The sequence below is a fragment of the Diospyros lotus genome, chromosome 7 (genome assembly GCF_014633365.1).
Source record: "Diospyros lotus cultivar Yz01 chromosome 7, ASM1463336v1, whole genome shotgun sequence".
Lineage (NCBI taxonomy): Eukaryota > Viridiplantae > Streptophyta > Magnoliopsida > Ericales > Ebenaceae > Diospyros > Diospyros lotus.
Window position 1 is genome coordinate 27,137,150 of NC_068344.1, and position 22,893 is coordinate 27,160,042.

The 22,893-nt window shown below is 35.9% G+C and overlaps 1 protein-coding gene and 1 long non-coding RNA gene across 3 annotated transcripts; both read left to right on the plus strand.

Annotated features, from left to right (window-relative positions):
- Positions 1-4,800: 4,800 nt before the first annotated feature.
- LOC127806095 (thiol protease aleurain-like) lies at positions 4,801-15,315 on the plus strand. Its single transcript, XM_052343110.1, has 8 exons — positions 4,801-5,048; positions 5,122-5,243; positions 12,048-12,163; positions 12,734-12,807; positions 12,897-13,161; positions 13,575-13,706; positions 14,401-14,536; positions 14,973-15,315. The coding sequence occupies exons 1-8, from the start codon at positions 4,858-4,860 to the stop codon at positions 15,008-15,010; spliced, it is 1,074 nt and encodes a 357-aa protein (XP_052199070.1). The 5' UTR covers positions 4,801-4,857; the 3' UTR covers positions 15,011-15,315.
- Positions 15,316-17,907: 2,592 nt separating this feature from the next.
- LOC127806097 (uncharacterized) lies at positions 17,908-21,139 on the plus strand. Of its 2 annotated transcripts, none has more exons than XR_008024344.1 (4): positions 17,908-17,993; positions 20,371-20,451; positions 20,538-20,624; positions 20,756-21,139. It is a non-coding gene; the product is annotated as an uncharacterized LOC127806097 (long non-coding RNA). The 2 variants fall into 2 exon arrangements; XR_008024343.1 differs by having other exon boundaries at positions 20,759-21,139.
- Positions 21,140-22,893: the final 1,754 nt, after the last annotated feature.

Sequence of the window (22,893 nt, forward strand, 5' to 3'; positions counted from 1 at the left end):
TTGCTCAAGGAATTTGGATGACCAAAAGAATGAGATTGGAAGCACCACCCATAGCAAGAAGAGTGACAATGGCAATGATGATCAAGTCGCTGAGAACTTGGGGAACGAGCCAGGTTACGAGCGACCTGCACACCAAGGTCGCTATGAGAACTATAGTATCTTGTCCAATACTTAGGATAAGATCTTCGCTACTGAAAAGGACGAGGAGGATTCTGGGAGGTCTAATCCCATAAGGATGCAATCGGGGTTTACCATAACGAAGTGGGTCACAACACCTCCGAGTGTTGGGCATTGAAGGACGCAATTGGGGACTTGATCAGGAGAGGTCGCTTGCATGATTATGTGGTGTGACCAGAAAACTAGAAGCCTCAGCAATCGGCTCAACCAGAGCCCCATCGAGCTCCCGAGCAGGATTGAGCACCTGCGATCACATGAGGGTGGCTACCATCAACAGCGGGTTACGAAGATTACAACAGGAGGATTTGAGTTCGATGCTATAACGTCAGTGATACCGAGCCGCGCCTTATCCTTCATGGAGCTCAAAAGGCCAGCAACCGAACACTAGGTCCGAACTGCAAAAGCCTCCATATTATCAAACAAAGCCTAGGAAACGGAGCGTATCGCTTGGCAAATATGGATAGGCCTATTCATCCACTTACTTGGAATGCGAAGCACCTCTGTCTTTACTCCCAATGAGCGTAACTGATTCTTACTTATGCTCCAAACTTCTTGTTGCAGTTAATTTTCATAATTCTGATTGGAATCTATGAATTTTCATTCATTGCACCTTATTCTTATTGGAATTCGATTGAATATCTTTGAACATGGGGGCTGAGAGACCATGGTTTGCGAGCTGAAGCCCATTCCTCTTAGCCTCCGTGCTATGGTTTGCGGCTTATCTGAGCATTCATTTTGGTCCTCCCCCATGTCGTGGTGTGCGAGCTGAGAACAATTCATGTTGAATTAAAGTCATGGTTTGGAACCTACTGAGAAACCACCTCCATTAATAAATCTCGAGTTAAGGGTTCACTAGCTGGGGTCCTTTCATCTTGACTCAAGTCATGGTTTGCAAGCTACTTGGGTGTTTCCTCTCGACTCATTAAACTTTCAGAAAGCCATGGTATGTTAGTTGGGATCACAGCATGATCTACTTGGACATATAGCTTGGCGACGCAAGTCCAAGCATGATATGTTAGTTGGGATCACAGCATGATCTGCCTGGACATATAGCTTGGCAATGCAGATTAATTTTAACAGAATACAACTCTATCAAGTTCTCTACAGAGCCATGGTATGTTAGCTAAGTTCGCGATGCGATCTATCTGGACATATATCTTAGCAAGGTCTTCAATATGATCCATATGTTATTTCATCATGTTATGCTCTTGCTCATCACAAAGTTATAGTCCACAATCTGCTGGACGTGTAGCACGAGATGGCATGATCTGTAGCTATTGGGCAGAAGTCGGGTAGATCGAGAAATCGCATAACCCGCTTCAACCAACATGCATCACCTCTCAGTCCGCAAATCGCACTAAGAGCTGAGGGGGCAATGTTATATGTATTTTCTACTAGCATGAAGCGGGTTGGACTTGACCCTGGAAGCTGGCCCAATCACCCGAAGCCCAACAGGCCCATGGTCGAGGTCATCAATTCTAGGTCGCACGTCACCTAACTTCGAGCTCAGATTACAGGACCAAGTAGGCTTTAAAAGAGCTCTCAGCGATGCTCTCAATTCGCATATTGAGACCAATCATCTTGCAGACCGCAGAACCAATCTGCTAGTAGACCAGCTATTCAGCTCGCATGAGTGAGAAGAGCACGGAATAATAATGGGCTAGACATCATTATGGTTGGACCGTCTGGGCCTAATCTGGCATCTCTCCTGGCCCATCTCTTAGCCCATGACGATCTCATCCTAGCCCTATATACCAGCCTGCAACAACATTATTGCAGCCTCTACTGAGTATTCGTGCGTCCGTCTCAGATTCCATCCACATTAATGAAGGATCAATCAACGCTATGTTGCCACCTGGGAAACCTCACTGGCACCAGTATATAGTCCCATCACCTGCAAAAGCACAAGATATGTGGAGATGACATCTCCTCCTCCTATATTTAGTTGGCCGGCAGAGCTTTGACCGAACCATCCATATCCACTTGGTGCGTTCTCTCTTTTCCCTTTTCGTATTCATTTCTCAGAATGGGCAAAACGAATAACGGTTGACCAAATTTAAACATCGACAATATGATTTTTAATTTTTACTTTATTTATTAATTTAAAAATATCTCTAAAAGATGTGTCGGGAGCAAAAAAATACCTAAGCAACTAAGTCATTCAAAAATATTTTTAAATTATAAGAATTTAAAAATATGTTTGAATGAGACATTCAAACAAAGAAAAATAAAAGAGGAGCCAAAGAACTTTCTAAAACATTTTAAGCCACAAATTGCCAAACCTTGAGGTTAGGATGTAATTTACATAAAAGAAAATTATTCATTAAGGTGATTATAAAAAGGGAAAAAAATTGCATTTTGTTAGGCCGTTAATAAGTCATTGGCCGTACGTTTGCTTGCTACCCGCCAATTAATGACCTCATTTCTTGCTCATTACTGCTACTAGAGCATTCGAGAACATGCATGCTTTTCAAAAATAGAACAATGCTAGCTACTGTCATTCAAACAAAGTGTATATATTGAGAAGCCACCCTTTTGATTGGTTTAATATACTATATACATTAAAAAATAATTAATTACTAAATGTTCCACGATAATTAATAGTCAGTAAATGCATGCTTTTAGAAATTAGAAATAAATTCAAAAGAGGAGTCCGCAGTCAGCAAGGGATGCTTATGCTTGCACGGAAGCGAGGGAGGTGGTGAGGTGACTGATGGATGGATAGTGACGAGCTCGTAAACAAAAAAAAGTATGAAGAAATGTAACCACCAAACCAAACCATCCCATCCCATCCCATCACAGCTCACGCCGCGCGTCACTTTGACAATTACGTACGAGTATTCCAAAATCCGTGGGGCTCAATTTAACCGCGCTCTAAATTGACTTTTCAAGTTCACGACTACTGGTTGGAAGCCTCCTGCCATATTTTCCAAATTTATTATATTCGATACTTCTTCTTATTATTTGAATATAATAATAATTTTATTTAATTAAAAATATTATTACCAAGGTGATAAGGAAACAATCAAATGGTGTGAGAAAATTTCTATATAAACACTCTGATGTTTAATTCAAATACTAAAAATGATAAAAATTATATTAAAATAAATATTAGATACGTACTTTTCTTAATTTGATTGGAATTAAGATTATGTTAAAATAAAAATTATATTAAAATAAAAATTATATTAAATATAAGATTTTTATCAATAACGTTTATCCTTATTTTTCTTAATTTGATTGGAATTAAGATTATGACATTTTGAAATCTACTAGGATTAGAATTTTTTATGGATAATAACTTGTTCTTTTCTTAGTTATTCGAAGAAATCTTTGAATGTTAAAATTATTTAGTTTGTGCGTTTGTATATACCCATTACGTATGAAAAATTTACGTCTTTTAGTTTAAAAAGTTATTTTGAGCTTTTGGACTTTTTTGATATTTTAATGGACTTTTGCCTATGAATAACACTTATAATGTTTCTAAAAATAATTTATTCTTTTTACAAATTTGTTTATATTGTGTTAAAATTTATTAAGAATCAATTAAAGTTTATGAGACTTGAATTTAAAATTTTTAGCTCGTCTATTTTACCATTTCCTCCTTAGGTGTACAACTTATTAATTTTTATGGACATTAACATTTACGATCTTCTTTTTAATGTTTAAGATTTAGAGTTTAAAATTTAGTAGTTATACCCATAGTCTTTATATTTAGTTTATAAAAAATCTCCTATAATTTAATCTTTCAATTTAGATTTAATATTTGACATTTAAAAAAAATTGTAATTTTGACATCATAAATATTAATTTAAAATCATATAAAATGATCCACGTAGATTATACTCAAAATTAAATCAAGCTCACTAAATCACTTTTATTTTTAATTTTATCTAAACCCATCACTACCTTTAACAAGACGCAACGTATCTTGGTTGAAAAAATATATTGGGTTTATAAACCCAAAGAACTAACGGTAATGTGACAACTTGTGATTAATTGCTAAAAATTAAAATTAAAATATTAAAAATATTTACTAAATTGAATAAAATTCGGAAGCAAGCGGGTTAGTTCAACTTTTTCCAAGGAGGCAACGCCAAAATGGAAATGAACGACTTTGATTAAGCCTCTCAAGATAAAAGTGAATAAATTATATATTTTGAGGTGTGTAAATAGTTAGTTTAATTATTAAATTGATCGAAATTTATTAATTAATTAAACTTAATTGAAGAGAAAAACAGAATTAATTGATTAATTTGAAAAATCGAATCCAAACTATATGAGTATAACTGAATCGATTAAATTAAAAAAATATATAAAATTAAATAAAAAATTTTATTTTATAAATATCAAAATAATATCATTTTAAAATTTGTTTGAATCAGTTAGTTCAAATTTTTTTAATTAAAAAATATAAAACTAAATTTTTAAAAAAATTTAACTAAATTAAATTGGTATAAAAAAAATCAAAATGAACCAACGAATTTAATCAATTTAATTTAAGTAGTTCGGATAAACTAAATTTTTGCCCGCCCTTGCGTACACCACACAAAAATTGGGAATCTCCATGCCGGGGACCCACCAAACCCGATTCTGTTATATAAAAACGCAATCTTCTCTCCCCCCCGTTCTCTCAACTCAGGCCCACACACGGAGAGAGAGAGAGTGAATCATTATCAGATGGATCGCAATTTCTTCCTCGGCCTGTTACTCGTCCTCTTCATCGCCGTCCGATCATCGGCGTCGACCTTCGACGACGAGAATCCCATTCGGACAGTCGTATCGGACGCTTTTCGCGACTTCGAGTCCTCTGTGCTCGAAGTCGTCGGCCAGAGCCGTCGCGCTCTCGCCTTTGCTCGCTTCGCCCACAGGTGAAGATCCGTTTTCCGCCGTCCGATCAACTTGATTTTCCATCTGATCGCTCTCACTCTGAACCTTTTTCAGGTATGGGAAGAGGTATGAGACGGCCGAAGAAACCAAACTGCGGTTCGGGATTTTCTCAGAGAACTTGAAGCTCATCAGATCGCACAACAAAAAAGGCCTTTCCTACACTCTTGGAGTCAACGGTAAGTCACTTTCTGCCTTTTTTGCCTATCCAAGTACATCTATACATAAACAAAGTATATGCATCTTTTGCGTACTTGCTTGTTGGTTGCTGGAATTGAGTATCTGCTCTTGTGGCTTAAAAGCTTTTTAATTGAAGTTTTCTGTTAGTTTGTCCGTCTGACCTTTGCTTTTTTCGGAGTATGATCAATGAAAGCTTTAGCTCTTTAATTTTAAAAAAAATAAGTATGTCAATTTTTGGAAATGAGTTGGTTCCGAATTCTGGAACAAGTTATAAATTAGCCTAAGCTTCTTGGAAGTTGGTTGTGATGATTTTCCAAAAAAATTTTGTAGGACGGTAATTCATCCTTTGATGGATCCTCTTAGATTAGTTGTTAAGCCTTTTCTTCATTTGCTAATTGGCCCAATTGAGCGTTAGACTATCTCATATTTTTATATTTTTTTCAATTCTTTCCATCTGTTGTTTTATTTTTTCGATCCATTTGTAAGTGAAGAGACCTGACGTAATCTTATGAATTTGGTTCACATGTTCCAGGTTCATATTAAGAAAGAAATATAAACACATCAGTATTAACAGAAGGATACAAATAAGCTTTTGTGCATATGTACACGTTTCCTGTTTGAGGATATACGGTAATTTTCTTTAAGCATGACCTGTTTAGTAACCTTAAAGAAGACATGGCTATAGATAGAGATGATTGATGAGATAGATTCCATGTGGCTAATCCCACCTTGTAGGATTAAGGCTTAATATGTTGTCAGTTGTTTTCCATGATATAAATGTCTCACATGTTCTAAATTACCATTAAAATTTAAAAAAATAAAATAACATAAAGAACACATTAACAGGCAAAGTATATCTAAATTTTAAAAATTAAACATCATAGGCTCAAACTTGGTAGTGAGGAGGAGGATATCTAAAGATTAAACAATTATTTTAGACAGAAAATCCCATACCTAAACAGGTAAAATAGGATTGTATGCAAGTATAATAACTTGATTATCACGTTAATGGTGAAAAATCAGCTTTTGAAGGGTTCATAGATGTATATGTGGCATGTAACTTGATGGCAAATTATGCACGTTAGGTTGCTTTTTTACTTTTGCATAAGAAGTTGTTTTATGGAAATTTAAGTTGCAGAAGTATGTTGCTTTGTCAATTACAGAAGAGAGTTAAGTGACCACGTGTTTTCAAGAGGGTTGGGGGGAGAAAGATTTGTGGTAGGCATTTTCCATGTTAGGTCTAGCCCTATACTTTTTTTCTAAATTTGGCTTAAAAGGTATAGATGAGAGCACAAAGACCTATCTAAGTGATTGAGGTATAAAGCAAACCAAATCCAATTTAAAATTGTAGAAGGAATTGATGTTTGATTAGCTGTCGTACAATATTCTTTGTTATGATGTTATTGTATTGAATTAATGTAACTATTATAGTTGTGTTTCTGTTATAGTTGTTATAAGCAGCGTTAAAGTTGTTAGGCAGTTAGTCGCATTTGTTGTTCAAGTTAGCTAAGCTACAATTCATTTCATGTATTGATTCATTTTTCTAAGGCAATAAAGATTTAGTGAGGTTCTCTTTCATCTCTCGCGTTTTCCGTCTTTGTTCATCGTGAAGCTCTTGCTTCATGGTATCAGAGTTCTAGAATTGCGTTGATGGCCTCTAATCCTAAATTCAGTTCTTCTTCCTCTCTGTCATCGGCCCCACAGTCCGACTTCTCAGTAGTGGCGAAAGCATTTAACTTCATACCGATCAAGCTAGATTTTGGCAACTACCTATTCTGGAAGGCACAGATCTTGGCCACAATTAGGGCTTTTGATCTTCTGCCTTTCATCAACAAGTTTCTACCACCTTCGAAGTACGTCTCTAATCTAGCCACCTCCAATTCTGAGTCTCAGGTAGTCAATCCTGAGTACCTCAATTGGATTAGGTCAGATCGATTGTTGCTAGGTTAGCTATTTTCTACGATAGAGAAAGAAGTTCTTGTACAACTGATTCATTGTGAATCATTTGTCGAGGTATGGAATGTTCTTGAAAATCTTTATTCTCAACAAACTGTTGCTAAGTCATTTCAATTAAAGCAACAATTAAGATCTATAAAGATGAAGATCTTTCTGTCAATGATTATGTTTTGAAAATTAAGACCATAGGACATGCCCTAGCGGTTATTGGAGAACCTCTAAACAATAAAGATTTGTTGATGGCTATTCTCAACAGGTTAGACAATGATTATGAGACTGTCATTAGTCTCATTACTTATTAGATGGATGAAATAAACATAGAGAAGGTGCAATATCTTTTATTGATGCATGAACAAAGACTTGCTACAAAGAATATGTCTAGTTCGTCTGTGCTTAATTTCGATTCTGGTTCATTGTCGTCTATGCATGTTAATGTTGCCTCTCAGTGGTCTAGAAATGGAAATGGCTCTAATAGAGGAGGTTTTGTTTCATGTGGAGGTGGTTATATGCATAGAGGAAGAAGAGGTCATGGCAGGTCTATGGGTAGGAGAATCTATTGTTAGTTGTGTGGTAAGCCTGATCATTTTGTGGACAAATGCTATCATAGGTTTGATGGACATTTTCCATGTACTTCAAATCAACAAGCAGAGGTGGTAACATGTTGCAGTTTGATCCACAGGCCTTTATAGCTACTCCCAATGAGTCTAATGAAGCTTTCTTGATTGAAATAGGGTCTGTACCAGGGGCTCACTATGGCTATTTGCCCCAACCTTCAGAAACACAATCTCAATCCTCTTCCTTCTTGTCCTATCATGGGGAACTTTCTTGGTTTGTAGATTCAGGAGCCACAAACCACATTACTTCCAGCCTTAGCAACCTTTCTCTTCACTCTCCATACAATGGCAGTGACAAAGTTGCCATGGGTAATGGTAAGAAACTTTCTATCTCTAATGTTGGACTTAGTCAATTGTATACCCAAATGACTCCCACTTCCATCATTTCTTTACCTAACGTTCTTCATATTCCTAATATGAAGAAAAATCTTATTAGTGTTTCTCAGTTTACTAGGGATCATAATGTGATTGCTGAGTTTCATTCTGATTCTTGTTTGATTAAGGACAAGGATTTAAGGTTGGTGCTACTTTAAGGAATTCTTAAAGATGGGTTCTACCAGTTGGCTCCAGCATTTGCTCATGCTGTATCCAAGGCTGTTTCCTCTGCCAAGCCCAAAACTTTTGCTATTATTGTCCCTACCTCTTTGAATAAATGTAAAGGACATAGTCTGTCCTCTTCTAATATGTCTTCTAGTATAAATGTAGCCCATGTTAGTAGTGTGTGTTAGCAATGGCATGTCAGATTAGGGCATCTTTCTTTTCATATACTTTAGTTCATTTTGAATAAAATCAAAATTCCTTGTTCCACTTCTAGTCTTTCCTTTTGTGATTTTTGCAAAATGGGAAAATTACATTAGCTACCTTTTGCTAATTGTAAAATCACAGCAAAGAAGCCTTTAGAGTTGGTTTATTCAAATTTGTGGAGTCCTTCTCCTGTCATTTCTACTGAGGGGTATTGATATTATATTATTTTTGTTGATGCTTACACTAGGTATACATAGCTATATCCCTTGAAACTAAAATTTGATGCCTTGACCCATTTTAAAACCTTCCACAAATTCGCTGAATTACAGTATCAATCCAAACTTAAGGCTCTACAAACTGATAATGGTGAAGAATTTAAAGCCTTTTTCCCATATTTTCATACCTATGGCATTCAGCCTTGGTTACTTGCCCTTATACACACCAACAAAATGGTGTAGTTGAAAGAAAATATCGACATGTAGCTGAGATGTGTCTTACATTATTAGCTTATGCTCATATGTCCTTGAAATGTTGGGTAGAAGCATTTCAAACTACTGTCTATACCATAAACCTATTGCTCGCCTCACCTCTTAAGTTTTAGTCCCCTTTTGAACTTCTTTACTACTAACAACCCAATTATCTGCAACTTCAGCCCTTTGGATGTGCTTGTTTTCCTTATCTTAGACTCTATAACAAGCACAAATTCAATTTTCATTCTACCAAGTGTGTGTTTCTTGGTCATAGCCATGTTCAAGCTGGATATAAGTGTTTGTATCCATCGGGAAGAGTCTATGTGTCTAGACATGTGCAGTTTAATCCAGAGGAGGACCCCTTTCCTCTTTTGTTGTTTCCAACTCTTGCTTTTCTTGTCACTCCCAGACAACATCTAACATTCCTTCCACTATGTTTCTTTATTCTCTTCCTTCCTTCTCTTCTACTTCTTCTTTTCCTCAAGTAGCACAACCCTCTATCCCCACCTTATCTCCTTCTATTTCTGCTGATTTTTCTTCTTTTACTTATCCCTTGCCTACTAACTCTGATCAACAACCAATTCCACCCAAGTTACCCAAACATAAAGCAGCACCAGCTCCTTCCATTCATCCTATGGTCACCAGATCCAAATCTAAGTAGCTTGTTGTCACCTCTTCTCATGCCTTAGTGAGTTCCCTAGAACCCAATTTTGTTCATGAAGCTCTCTTAGATTTTAATTGGGTTAGAGCTATGGAAGAGGAATTTTCTGCATTGCAACATAATCATATATGGGAACTTGTTCCCTTTTCTTCAGATATGAATCTAATTGGATGTAAGTGGGTGTTTAGAGTTAAGTATAATTTTGATGGGTCAATTCTCAAGCATAAGGCTCGGTTAGTAGCTATGGGTTTCCTTCAAACTCCTAGGATTGACTATGTAGAAACATTTAGTCCTGTTATCAAGGCTCCTACTATTCAGGTATTGTTTTTCGTGGTTGTTACTTTTGGCTGGGATATTCAGCAAGTTGATGTTAACAATGCTTTTCTTAATGGTGATGTAACTGAAAAGGTGTTCATGTCACAGCCTGAAGGCTTTGTGAGTTCCCAATTTCCTTCTCATGTTTGTAGATTGAAAAAGTCCCTTTATGGTCGGTCTTAAACAAGCTCCTCGAGCTTGGTACACAAAACTAAGGCCTGCCTGCCTTGCAAGATTAGGGCTTCATAAGAGTTGTTTTTGATGCTTCTCTATTTATTAAAAGAACCTCCAAGTATGTGTTATTTATTTTGGTGTATATGGATGATATTCTTGTTACAGGGTTTGATTCTATAGCTCTTCAAGCATGTATTCAGGATTTGGATACTCGTTTTGCCCTCAAGACTCTAGGATCTGTCAATTACTTCCTAGGATTTAAAGCTTATAGAGACTCCACTGGTATATATCTCACTCAATCCAAATAGACTTTGGATTTATTGAAAAAGGTAGCAATGTAAGATTGCAAGCCCTATGCTACCCTAATGTATCTGGGCGTTTCATTGACTGATGAGGGTGATTTATTTTCTGAGCCATCTCTTTATAGAACCATCATTGGTTCTCTTCAGTATTTGATATATACTCGGCCATATATAGCATTTGTGGTGAATAAGTTGAGTCAATTTTTGTCCTCTCTAAAATTGCAACATTGGTTAGCTTGCAAACGGTTGCTTCGGTATCTTAAGGGGACTGTTGGTCTAGGTCTGTTGTTTGCTCCTTCCCCTAGTGATTTGTCTTTTAACTGTTTATACTGATTCTGATCATGCGGGCTGTAAGGTCATTAAAAGGTCTACCAATGGGTTATGTGCCTTTCTTGGCAAGAACTTATTAGTTTGGGGGTCAAGAAAACAATCTGTGGTGGACAGATTTGTTGGCGAAGCTGAATATAGGGCTATAGCACAGGGGTGATTGAGGTTTTGTGGCTCAAGTCTTTTTTTTTTGAGTTAGGTTATTCATGTGCTCATACTCCAATTCTATGGTGTAATAACCTAACAGCCAAAAGTATAACTGAGAATCCAGTTTTTCATTCTCGTACCAAGTACATTGAGATTGATGTGCGTTTTGTTCGGGAGAAAGTAGAGAATGGTGATGTTGAAAATAGATATGTTCCTACTCTTCATCAAGTGACTGACATTTTTATTAAAGGATTGTCAAAGGACAGATTTTTGTTCCTATGTAACAAGCTTGGTCTCAAGCTGTCACCTATGTATCACAGCCATGTTGCCACTCCAGACAAGCTAGAGATCAATTATTTTCCATCTGCCATGGAGCCTTATTTGAGGGGGAATGTAGAAGGAATTGATGTTTAATCAGCTGAAGTACAGTATTCTTTGTTATGCTGTTATTGTATTAAATCAATGTAACTGTTATAGTTGTGTTTCTGTTATAGTTGTTATAAGCAGTGTTAAAGTTGTTAGGCGGTTAGTCGCATTTGTTGTTCAAGTTAAGCTAAGTATAAATACTTAGCTACACTTCATTTCCTGTATTGGTTCATTTTTCTGAGGCGATAAAGATTTAGCGAGGTTCTCTTTCATCTCTTGTGTTTTCCTTCTTTGTTTATCGTGAAGCTTTTGCTTCAAAAATTGCTCTATGCATTTATGAGAAAATGAATAAACCACAAACCACTAGTATGAGTGAAATTGATGCTCAACAGATAGCAAAATTTTGTAACAGAAAAATAATTGGGATTTTCTGTTAGATATTTTGAGTTTATTGATCTCAGAAATCATTGTCATCATTATCCTATGGATCATTGTGTTGTAATTTTTACCCAACGTACTCAACACAAAAAATCACATATATGTTGGTGCATCCATGGGTTTATGATATTTACTTGCTCATTACAAAGAATCATAATACATTTATAGACCACTTGTAAAACCCCACTAAGACATTGGGCTATAGATACAGACCAGTTGTTTTAGTGCTGCTGATGTTATTAGTTATGGTTCCTTCTTATTGATTGATTCTTTATATCTTGTCAAATAGAATTTGCTGATTGGACCTGGGAAGAGTTTCGCAAACATAGGTTAGGTGCTGCACAAAACTGTTCTGCCACAACGAAGGGCAATCACAAGCTGACTGATGAAGTCCTTCCTGAAACGGTACTATTTGTCTTCTCCTCCTCCTGGGAGAATTCTTCCGGTGTGGTGCTTGGTGCATTTGGTACAAAGTTGTGTTATGCATTGAATCAGGCTATTGAAAAATGTAATCAGATTACTACAACTTTCAACCAAGAAACCCTTAATATTTTAGCTGCAATGATTTATAATTTCCCAACTTCTACAAAGATTCATGTGCGAAATGTTCATTTATTTACAAGAAGTACAATTTGAACTCCTCCTATACAAAGTTGTTGCACGTGCATAAAACATTACTCAGGACAAATATATATAGATACAGGACATCAATAACAGTCTAAATATTTACCTTTGAAGCAGCTAAAAAAAAAGTTTATTCTTCTTTCTTTTATTTAAAAAAAGAAAATAAAACAAATCTATTTATTATTGCTTATATTTAATTATTTATCTTACTTGAACCAAATATACTATTTATTGAAGAATATTGTTTGGGGATCTGTAAACATCTGTAAGTCAGAATTATAATTTATTTCTTGATTATTATGGCACGATTCTACAACATAACCAATATCTTATATGTGTTTCTGATTATAGAAAGACTGGAGAGAGACCGGAATAGTCAGCCCAGTCAAGAATCAAGGTCATTGCGGATCATGCTGGACATTCAGGTTGGAAGAAAGATCAGAATAATCAAATTTGCAGTGAAAAGAAACAATTTGTAACCTTTACTATGGCCCAACTAATTGCTCTTTTGCAGCACTACTGGCTCTCTAGAGGCAGCATACAAGCAGTCATTTGGAAAGGGAATCTCTCTATCCGAGCAGCAGCTTGTGGACTGTGCAGGTGCTTTTAATAACTTTGGCTGCAATGGTGGGTTGCCATCCCAGGCCTTTGAGTACATCAAATACAATGGGGGCCTTGACACTGAGGAAGCATACCCTTACTCTGGAAAAGATGGTGAATGCAAATTTTCTTCTGAAAATGTTGGTGTCCAAGTTCTTGATTCTGTCAACATTACCCTGGTAAGATTATGTCTATTTTTTCTTCAATTTGAAAGTAACTTGGCATTACAAGAAATTTGTTGATGTCTATAAGTAGAGTTGATCAAACTTGATTTCTGTAGATTTTGCATGTGGCCTTATTATTGCTTGTTCTGACTTGTTGAGATGGATCTAAACCCATTCAATATGACTATGCCTGTCTGACCAATGCCAGCTTGACCTTCCTGTTTAAGCCCAATGGCTCGGTTCCTTTGCTAATATAATGATGAATTTTGGTTCATTGACCTATCACCAACTATTTCTCGGTATAACTTAGCATCTTTAGATTGTGGACCTTATCATCAATTACTGAATCTGCTGAAGCACATGGTATTGACCTTCCAGTGTAGCACTTTAAATTCCCAAGCTGAGATGACTTCAAAAATTTTGTGCAGGGCGCTGAAGATGAACTAAAACATGCTGTAGCTTTTGTAAGGCCCGTAAGTGTTGCATTTGAGGTTGTGAGTGGTTTCCGCTTATACAAGAGTGGAGTTTACACCAGCAACAAATGTGGCAGTTCTCCCATGGTTAGTGTTTTATTTCTAATATAATATGCTTCATTATGTGGATGAGAGATGAATGAAGATTTCTCAAAATACTAAAGTTATAGTGAAAACATCTTGGTAAAGTCCCTTGATGGCATGCTACTAAGGGCTTAACTTCACCAACCTCTATTAGACCTTAAAAACTAAAATTAGGGATAAAAAATGGTTCAAAGACCACAAATAAGAAAAGAAAAGAAAGAAGGGATAGAGACGAGAGGCCATGACCAGATTATTATCTAAACATTTAGTATATTAGTGGTTATTTTTTAGAGTAACAATAATTTATGCGACTGCAAGAGAAATAGGGATTTGGCAAATCCTGAAAGGCATTTATCATCAAGAAGTTTATGTATTAATGGGCCAAAAGGAGCTTATTTATGTTTTTTGATAGTTATACATTTCCTCTTGTCCTCATGGATATAATTTGCCATGAACTTTTCCAGGGAATCTACCTCCTAATTGGCTAAATCCACTGTCATCCAACCTTTTCTCTGTTCAAGTGGGATCTTAAATTGTTATGTTAATTTATGCAATTAAGGTTCATACAAGCACATATTGTTATGCTCATATTTTCATAATGCAAGTCATCATGCATGGGCATGGCAACCAGAAGCATACACTCCTACGTTGCCAAAGCGGTTCTCTGCCATTAATTCAATTTACGATGCCTTGGCAGGACGTGAACCATGCCGTGGTTGCTGTCGGGTATGGAGTTGAAAATGGCATATCGTATTGGCTTATTAAGAATTCATGGGGAGCAGACTGGGGTGACAATGGCTACTTCAAAATGGAGATGGGCAAAAACATGTGTGGTAAGTTTCGATGCTAATTTTGGACTGTCTCTTTGTTATGCACATTTTAGAATCAGCCCAGTCTGTCCTCATTTTTTTTTTTGGCCATCAATGAGAACCCGCACTAACACCCTTTGGGTGTGCACTGGGTAAACTCTTGCGTAATAGCTCACATATAGAAATCTGTGTGTGGGCTCGTTACCAGAGAGGTTTGAACATGGTCGCAGAAGAGACCACTCTAGCCTTTTAATTATGACCAGTTCAACCCTTAGATCTATATTTGGCATTTTGTGGGTTAATAAATGACTCATAAATTACAAAGAAATTAGTTTCTGTTGAAAACTTGATGAATGCCCTTTTCCTTTTACTTAAGAGGTGAATGAGAAAGTAGCAATTTAACATGGTCTCAAGTCCTGCCCGCAATGCCCTAGTTAGTAATACTGAAAATTGATTGCAGGTGTTGCAACTTGTGCATCGTACCCCATTGTTGCCTAGCTAAAGAATGGAGCTCTTCTTACGTTGAAAGATTTCTGGTATAAATCGTCTGGCTTTATCTAGGATATAGTAGGTAATCATCCATGTATCAGAAGGGTCAGGTTACAGTGATTGAAGTTCAGCTGGCTTGATGTAGAAAATAAGAACCTAGCAACTATTCCTTGAACTGGTAAACTTTATTGTATACAGATGACCCTCTTGTAAAATTCCTATGTGAATGCTTTATGCTGAATAAATTGTCAATCCAACACTGGACCAGTGGGGTTCATAAGTTTATATATGGTGGAGATCAAGCGTTTCAATTATTTGACAACCTTTGTTTATTTGTTTTTGATAATAGAAGAAAATAATTTGGAATGACAAAGTTGAGCAATAAAGTAGTAATATATGCAAAATATAGACTTAACATACTTAAGAATGTCATGACAGATGTGTGAATATGCAGGAAAATACAAAATAGAAATATGTTTTTTATATATATAATTATTGGATTATGTGAAACAAGAGTTAATTTATGAAGTGAAAAGTGATTTTTATTGGAGATATGGATTATGAGACATGATTAAAATAATTTAATTATATAAAAAAAGATTAATATAGACTCAAGTCTATAATGAAAAGAAAAGGTGGAAATTTTTTAAATATGATACCAGTTATAAGAGTTTTATAAAAAAATAAAATTGTAAATGGAAATAAAGATAAATTAAAATTTATATAATTAAACCTGCAATTAAGACTTTATATTAGTATAATGAAAGAGAATTAACTATGCGAAGGCACTGGAATAATTTTAATAAAAAATTAATATAGTTTCAAAGGGGGAACCCGAACCGCTGCTTTATCAAGATTCTGGAATATGAGCTTCCTAGAGTGTTGCTTCTATTTATTTATTTATTGTTGACTTTTATATATTTCATTGGATTTAAAAGAGCTGAGAGCATGGTTTGAGTTTTGATGCGAAAGGAAAGGAAATGAAATCTTACACCTTTTAAGGTTTTTTGCTTATACGCCCCTTAAACTTTTATTTTTGCTAGATTAATCTCTAAATTCTTTTAAAATGACAAAATGACCAAGAACCGACATTAACTAAACTAAATTAAGTTAAAATTTATCCCGAATATCTATTTAAATTAAGTGAAATTTAATATAAAATTGAAACTAAAATATTAAAAAATATTAGCTATGGTTGATTGAAATTCATAGTCCATGGTTGGCCCCCTTCCATCTTTCTCTCACTTACTATGTTTAAGGGTATTTCAAAAAATAAAAACTTTAATTCATTCAATCCAAACATAACATAGCGTAATAATTAATAAAGAAAGCGGAGGTTTGGTGGAGAATGAGGGGAAGGCAATTGAGAGGCAGAAAAGGCATAGTAATAAATAGTATGTGTATTTAAAAATGAAAGCGGCTTAAACGCCACAACAACTACAAGTGAGAAACCAAGAAGCCGCCACAACTACCAAGTGCGTTGCGCATAGTGTAATGCCCAAATTAATCAATAATTAATTAAGGGGGGCGGGGGGTGGTGTCTAGTGGTGGTGGTGGAGCATGACAACAGTGCGACACCGTCAACTTAATTACCTAAGGATGCTAAATACAAACGACGTCATTGCACCCCACTAATTGAGGCACTCTGGTGGATCTCGGGTTGGTGGGTTTAGGGCTGAGCAAAACATCGATTTAATCGATTAAATCGAACTGAATCAGCCGATTCAGTCAATTTGGTTTGATTATTAGTGGTGGGTGGTTCGGGTTCGGTTAGTGTTAAGGAAATTTTTTGAATAATCGGTTCGGTTCGATTATTTGGGAAAAGATATTCGAAAAATCGAACCGACCCGAGCTACCTAATAGGCTCCAAGAAAATTAACCTCTGTGTGCTGCTACCCCCCCCCCCCCCATCTAGGGGTGTGCATTCCTTTCTTCTTCCTTTTTGGCATCACTCACACTCACCCGATACCGATAGCCCGCTCGAGCCGAGAGAGACCGCCTCACCCGTCGTCAACCTTCACCTCGCCCTCACCGTCGGAGCCGCCGAATGCATTCGTCGTCGTCGGTTTCTCCCTCACCCAACACCCAGCCAGTCCCCCCTCACTCGTTGTCGAAACATCAACCCTAGCCCTAGGTCATTGGCGGCCAACCCTCAGCTCACCATCGTCGTTAGACCCAAACGCCTTCAAGCCCCTTCACCGTCGGCTTCTTCAATCTTCCCCACCCAACACCCAGCCCCTCCACTTGATAACCTGATACACAGCCACCCCCCCGATCGTCGAAGCATTGACCCTAGCCCTAGGTCACCGGCTAACCTTCACCTCGCCCTCGCCGTCAGACCCAAACACCTTCACCTGATAGTCCGAGACCCAGCCCACCCCCCATCCTATTGGACACGATAGCAAACCCTAAGCCCATTTCACCCTCATCAGTCCTCACCTCCTCATTATCAAGGACTCAAGGCGTCAACAATCTAGTTGGTTTCGGGCTTTCGACAACTTAGGAGTGAACAATCTTGCGGGTATCGCCGTCATAGATTTGAGAAGGTAATATGATTTCAGTAACTTAATCGTCGTGTGGTTTTGATTTTAATGTTCGATCTGGTTGGTTTCCCTTGTTGTTTGTTTACTCTTTCGATACTTTGATTTGGCTTTGCGAATTCGTTGTTTCTCTTTGGTGATTTGGTTCGTTGTTTTTGTTTTGTGTTTTATGTTTTGATTTCATCATTTCAAATTTGGTTCTGTTTTGTGATTTGCTATTTGTTTAACCTATAGATACATTCCATGTAATAGCTATTGGTTTTCTTCTATTTTTTGCAATCAGAACAGAAAAACCCAAAAAAGGGAAAATATAACTGGGTATTGTTATTTTTAAGCATTGTTCTTTGATTGTGACTATGACGCTACGTTTTCTTTTTCTAATATTATTGATTGTAATGTAACAGGATACTATGACTTCATTCAAAATGGCGTCAACATCCTCATCTTGCAATGTAAGTAAATCAAATCATATAAAATTCCCATATGATTTGATTTTCTACAAGTTTGATTGGCAAACTGTAGTTTTTTAAAATGAAATTAAAGGCTGAAAGAGAATGTTACTTAATTGTTAAGATCTTACTTAGATTATCATATATGTTTTATTTATGATTGTGTTGTGTTTATTGTTTGGATGTGTTTAAATTAGATTTGGATTTAAGACGAATTTGTTAGGTTTAACGACGCCTTAGATTCCTTTTCCAACTATGTGTCATCATTCTTTAAATACAAATTAATTACTTACAATTGTATTAAATTTAGATGGCTAGAGAAGAAGACAACGGTCCCACCACAAACATCCCTATGAATGATGATGATAGTTCAAGGCCTACACCAATAGTATCATCAAGCCAACCTCAAGATGATAGAGGTGCAACATCACTAGGAAAGTCTAAGAGAAAAGTAATAAGATCTAGGTTAGATGTATGGGATCACTTTACCAAATTTGTAAGTGATGAGGGTCAGATTAAAGGAAAATGCAACTATTGTTCTAGGGAGTTCAACTGTGATAAAAAAAAAAATGGGATAACAACTTTAAGGAATCATATGGAAACTTGTAAGAAACACCCTCATGCTATAGAATCTCGTCAAATGAAATTACATTTGCAATCATCTACAACCGGGGGGGGGGTGAGAGAGAGGGTGGTGATAATATTGGTGTAGTGGTGAATTGAAAATTTGATCAAGTGCTCGCAAGAAAGGCTTTAGGTCATATGCTGATAGTAGATGAGTTGCCTTTCAAGTTTGTTGAGTGTGAGGGGTTTCAACACTTCGTGAATGTTATTTGTCCAAAATTTCGGTTTCCTTCACGTTGGACTATAGCTTGTGATTGTTTTGAGTTATTCAATGAAGAGAGGTTGAACATGATGAATGAGTTAAAAAATTCTTGTCAAAGAGTCTGCTTAATCATTGACACGTGGACCTCCATTCAAAGGATGAATTATATGTGCTTAACGACACACTATATTGACAATACTTGGACGTTAAAGAAAAAAATCATAAACTTTTGTCCAATATGTAGTCATAAGGGTGATGCCATTGCTAAGGCAATTGAGAGATGTTTGATGGGATGAAAACTCAATAGAGTTTTTACTTTGACAATGGATAATGCTAGTTCAAATGATGTTGTTGCGGGTAATTTCAAGAAAAAAATGGCAAAATGGGATGCTAGAATTATGAATGGACAATTTTTGCATATGAGGTGTGTGGCTCACATAATAAATCTAGTTGTACAACATGGGTTGAAAGATCTAAATGATTCAATAACAAGGGTTAGGGATGCGGTGAGATATGTTAGACAATCCCCAGCAAGATTGAGAAAATTCAAACAATGTGCTGAACTGAAAAAAATTGAATATAAGGGCTTGTTATCATTGGATGTTACAACTAGATGGAATTTCACTTACTTGATGTTAGAAATTGCTCAAAAGTTTGAGAGGGCTTTTGAGAGATTTGATGAGGAAGATCCTTGTTTTTAACTTGATCTTAATACAAGTAATTGGAATAATGATTTGCATCAAGTTATTATTATATATGGGAGACTTAAGGCAGAAGATTGGACAAATGTCAGAATGTTTGTCAAAGTGTTGAAACATTTTTATGAGCTAACTTTGCGAGTATCGAGTAACAAATATGTCACCTTCAACACATTTTTCCATGAGTTTAGTAAAATGCATTGTCTCTTACAAGGGTGGCTGGAGAGTGACGATTTTGAAATGGTGGAAATGGCTATAAAAATAAAGGAAAAATTCAATAAATATTGGGGGGATCCGCACAAAACAAGTCACCTAATTTACATTGTTGTGGTGCTTGATCCTAGGTACAAGTTAGAGTATATGGAATATGTACTAAAAGAGATGTATCCGGGTGAGAGAGGTGCAGGTGTAATTTTGTTATTAAAAAATGCCCTACAAGCTTTGTACGAGGAATATAAAAAAAAGTTAGGATCTCAAGGTGATGATGGAGAGTCATCTGGAGTGTCTACTCCAATTGTTGGGGCGGATGATGAGGACGACTCAGAAAATTTATTTTTTTCTCGCTTCAAAAAACACAAATGTAGCAGTGGTAGTGGTTCTATAAATATGCCTTTAGAATTAGATAAGTATTTTAGTGAAATGTGTGAGCCTCTAAGTAAAGACTTTAATATCTTGAAATGGTGGAAAGCAAATTGTCATCGATTTCCTATTTTATCTTCTATGGCTCGGGATGTATTGGCAATTCCAGTTTCTACTGTTGCATTCGAGTCTGCATTCAGTACTGGAGGTCGAATACTTGATCCATTTAGAAGTTCTCTATCTCTTAAAGTGGTTGAAAGTTTGATTTGTACGCAAGATTGGCTTCGATCGTCTACCATGCCAATGAGTGTTGAAGAAGATTTGGATCATGTTGATCAACTTGAAGAAAGTAAAATAAGTTGAGTTTTACTCTTTTTTTAAATTTACTTAAATTTTAGTTCAATACTTTGAAATTAACTAATTCATTTTGCGTATTGATTTTAGAATTGACAAGATTACCTTAGACAACAACAGTAGCACGACTTTCAAATCCAATATGGAAATATAGATTTTTGAAGATCTCGTGCATTTGTAAGTAATAAGTATATATATTTTCTACTATCTAGTTTATGTTTTCAAATATCTAATTGTTTATGTTTTCAATTATTGTTTATGTTATTTTGCATTTTGGTCTGAATTATTGGATTGGATTCTTGTTTCAGCAGCACTATATCTTGGCGATGGGCTTCTAGTTTTAGGCTTCAACACTACATCTTGGCATTGTGGTCGGAATGTCTGGTTTGGATTCTTGTTTGGCACTATATCTTTTATTTTTGTATTGCTTTAACTATGAATGAATGCATATTGATATTTCAGCTGAATTGTGCAGCTATGCGGTGAATGAATGAATGAATGCATGGTGATGTTTTTGCTGTACTGGAGTAAGTGAGTGAATGAATGAATGAATGAATGCGGTACTGAATTGTTAATTTGTTTTGTTGTGTAGCTCTAACTATGAGTGAATGCATGGTGATGTTTTTGTTGGTGTTATCTTTATTTGCTAGAATTTTTGTTCATGAATTGGTGTTAGCCTTTGTTGGTGTTAATTTGCTGGAATTTTCCTTCATGAATCATTATCAGGTGAAAGTTTTTTCTAGAGTGTTATAATGTGAAACTATCTATTAAATATTTCTGGGGTGTTATTATTTTTTCTGGAGTGTTAGCCTTGATAACTATATTGAATATCTTTTATTTCTGGAGTGTTTTTTTCTAGATTTAATTTTGGAGACTGGATACTGGAGTGTTTTTTCTTGAATCCAATTCCAATGGTTTTGTTATAATGTGAAATAGAACTATAGTAAACTTTAGAGAGTGTTGTTTTTCATGAATCCAATTTTTGGAGTGATTTATTGAATATTTCTGGAGTGTTATTGTTTTGTTATAATGAATTTGGTTAGTTTTGTTATAATGAATATGTTCCCAAGTATTTGTTAATTCAAATCTTATATTAGAAATATTTGTGTGTCATCTCCTAATCCATTGCCTTGTTAGTGTCATGCGGACAATAGAAGTTATCGCCTAACCTCAATCAAGTTGTATTCAGTTCAATTTTTGTATTGTTTTTCAGTTTAATCATTGGTTCGATTAGTCGGTTAATTCGATTTGATTTTTGAGTTGTTTTATCGGTTCGGTTAGTTAAAAGTCTAAATCAATTAATTCGATTTCGATTATTTTAGTTAGTATATTTAGGCGGTTTGGTTCGATTCAATTAATTTTATATAGACAGTTTGGTTCGATTATATCCTAATGCACACCTCTAAGTGGGTTGGTTGACGGTGGACCCGGACTGAGACACCCATTAGAAGGTTAATTTGTCCACGTGGTCTGTATACACTTGATTATTACTAATTATTACAAGACACGCAGTTCATGTTCATGAACCACAGTCAGTCGAGTCAGCGGTCAAAGTGCTCATCCGTTTCAAACATTTCGCCTGTCATTGTCAGTCAAAGGATCCACAATCAACTTTTCTTTTTCCTGCCCAAACACCTGTAAAAAAATAAAAATAAAATAACTTAGTAATAATATAGTGGAAATATAGATGTCTGTCGTTAGTTACTGCTTTCTGGGATGTGTCGTTTAGGCCGGCCAAGTTTCATTAGTATTGTTTAATTTAGGTGGTCTTTAGAATGGCAGGTAAGCTCAATTAAGGTTAGATATGGCATGTATAATTTCGTAATTGTAAAATAGGTACTCCATGTTACACTTTGGTAGTCCGCGTCAAAGGTGGAACCTGATAAATATAAATATTGTTATAAGGGCTCAATAATTAACACACACACACATATATATATATGCCTAATGGAAAAAACTGAAAGTTAAAAGGGGAGACATGGGGGCTATTATACATGCCCAATGCTTCAATGGTCACGCATGCGTCCACCCCACTAACCAAAGTCTTCTAAATTTTGCTCTTGAGCTAGCTCTGTGAACTTGATTTGATGTGAAATTATCAATAGCAAGCCCGATCCCATGCTTTCTTTCCACTGTTTTATATCTCCATCACTGTCGATATGGGATCATCATCTAATTATATTAATTAATTACCTCAAAATATCATATATATATATATATAATCGAGTGAAACCCTAATGGTTGATGATTTATTTCGTGAATTCATGTAATTGCACTACAAGAATTTTGACTTTTAGTGGCGGCCAAAATCGTCGCTAAAAGCATAAAAACTCATCACTAAAACTAATCGTCGCTAAAAGCATAAAAACTCATCACTAAAAGTTTTAGTGGCCACTGAATTGATCACCACAAGCTATCATTAAAAAGTCTGTCACAAATAGTATTA

What these genes read in the sequence shown, in the direction of transcription:
- LOC127806095 (XM_052343110.1), top strand. Translation starts at nt 4,858, where the DNA reads ATGGATCGCAATTTCTTCCTCGGCCTGTTACTCGTCCTCTTCATCGCC. An exon ending in CTACACTCTTGGAGTCAACG is followed by an intron (nt 5,244 to 12,047) that starts GTAAGTCACTTT and finishes CTTGTCAAATAG; the next exon opens with AATTTGCTGATTGGACCTGG. An exon ending in ATTCTGTCAACATTACCCTG is followed by an intron (nt 13,162 to 13,574) that starts GTAAGATTATGT and finishes AATTTTGTGCAG; the next exon opens with GGCGCTGAAGATGAACTAAA.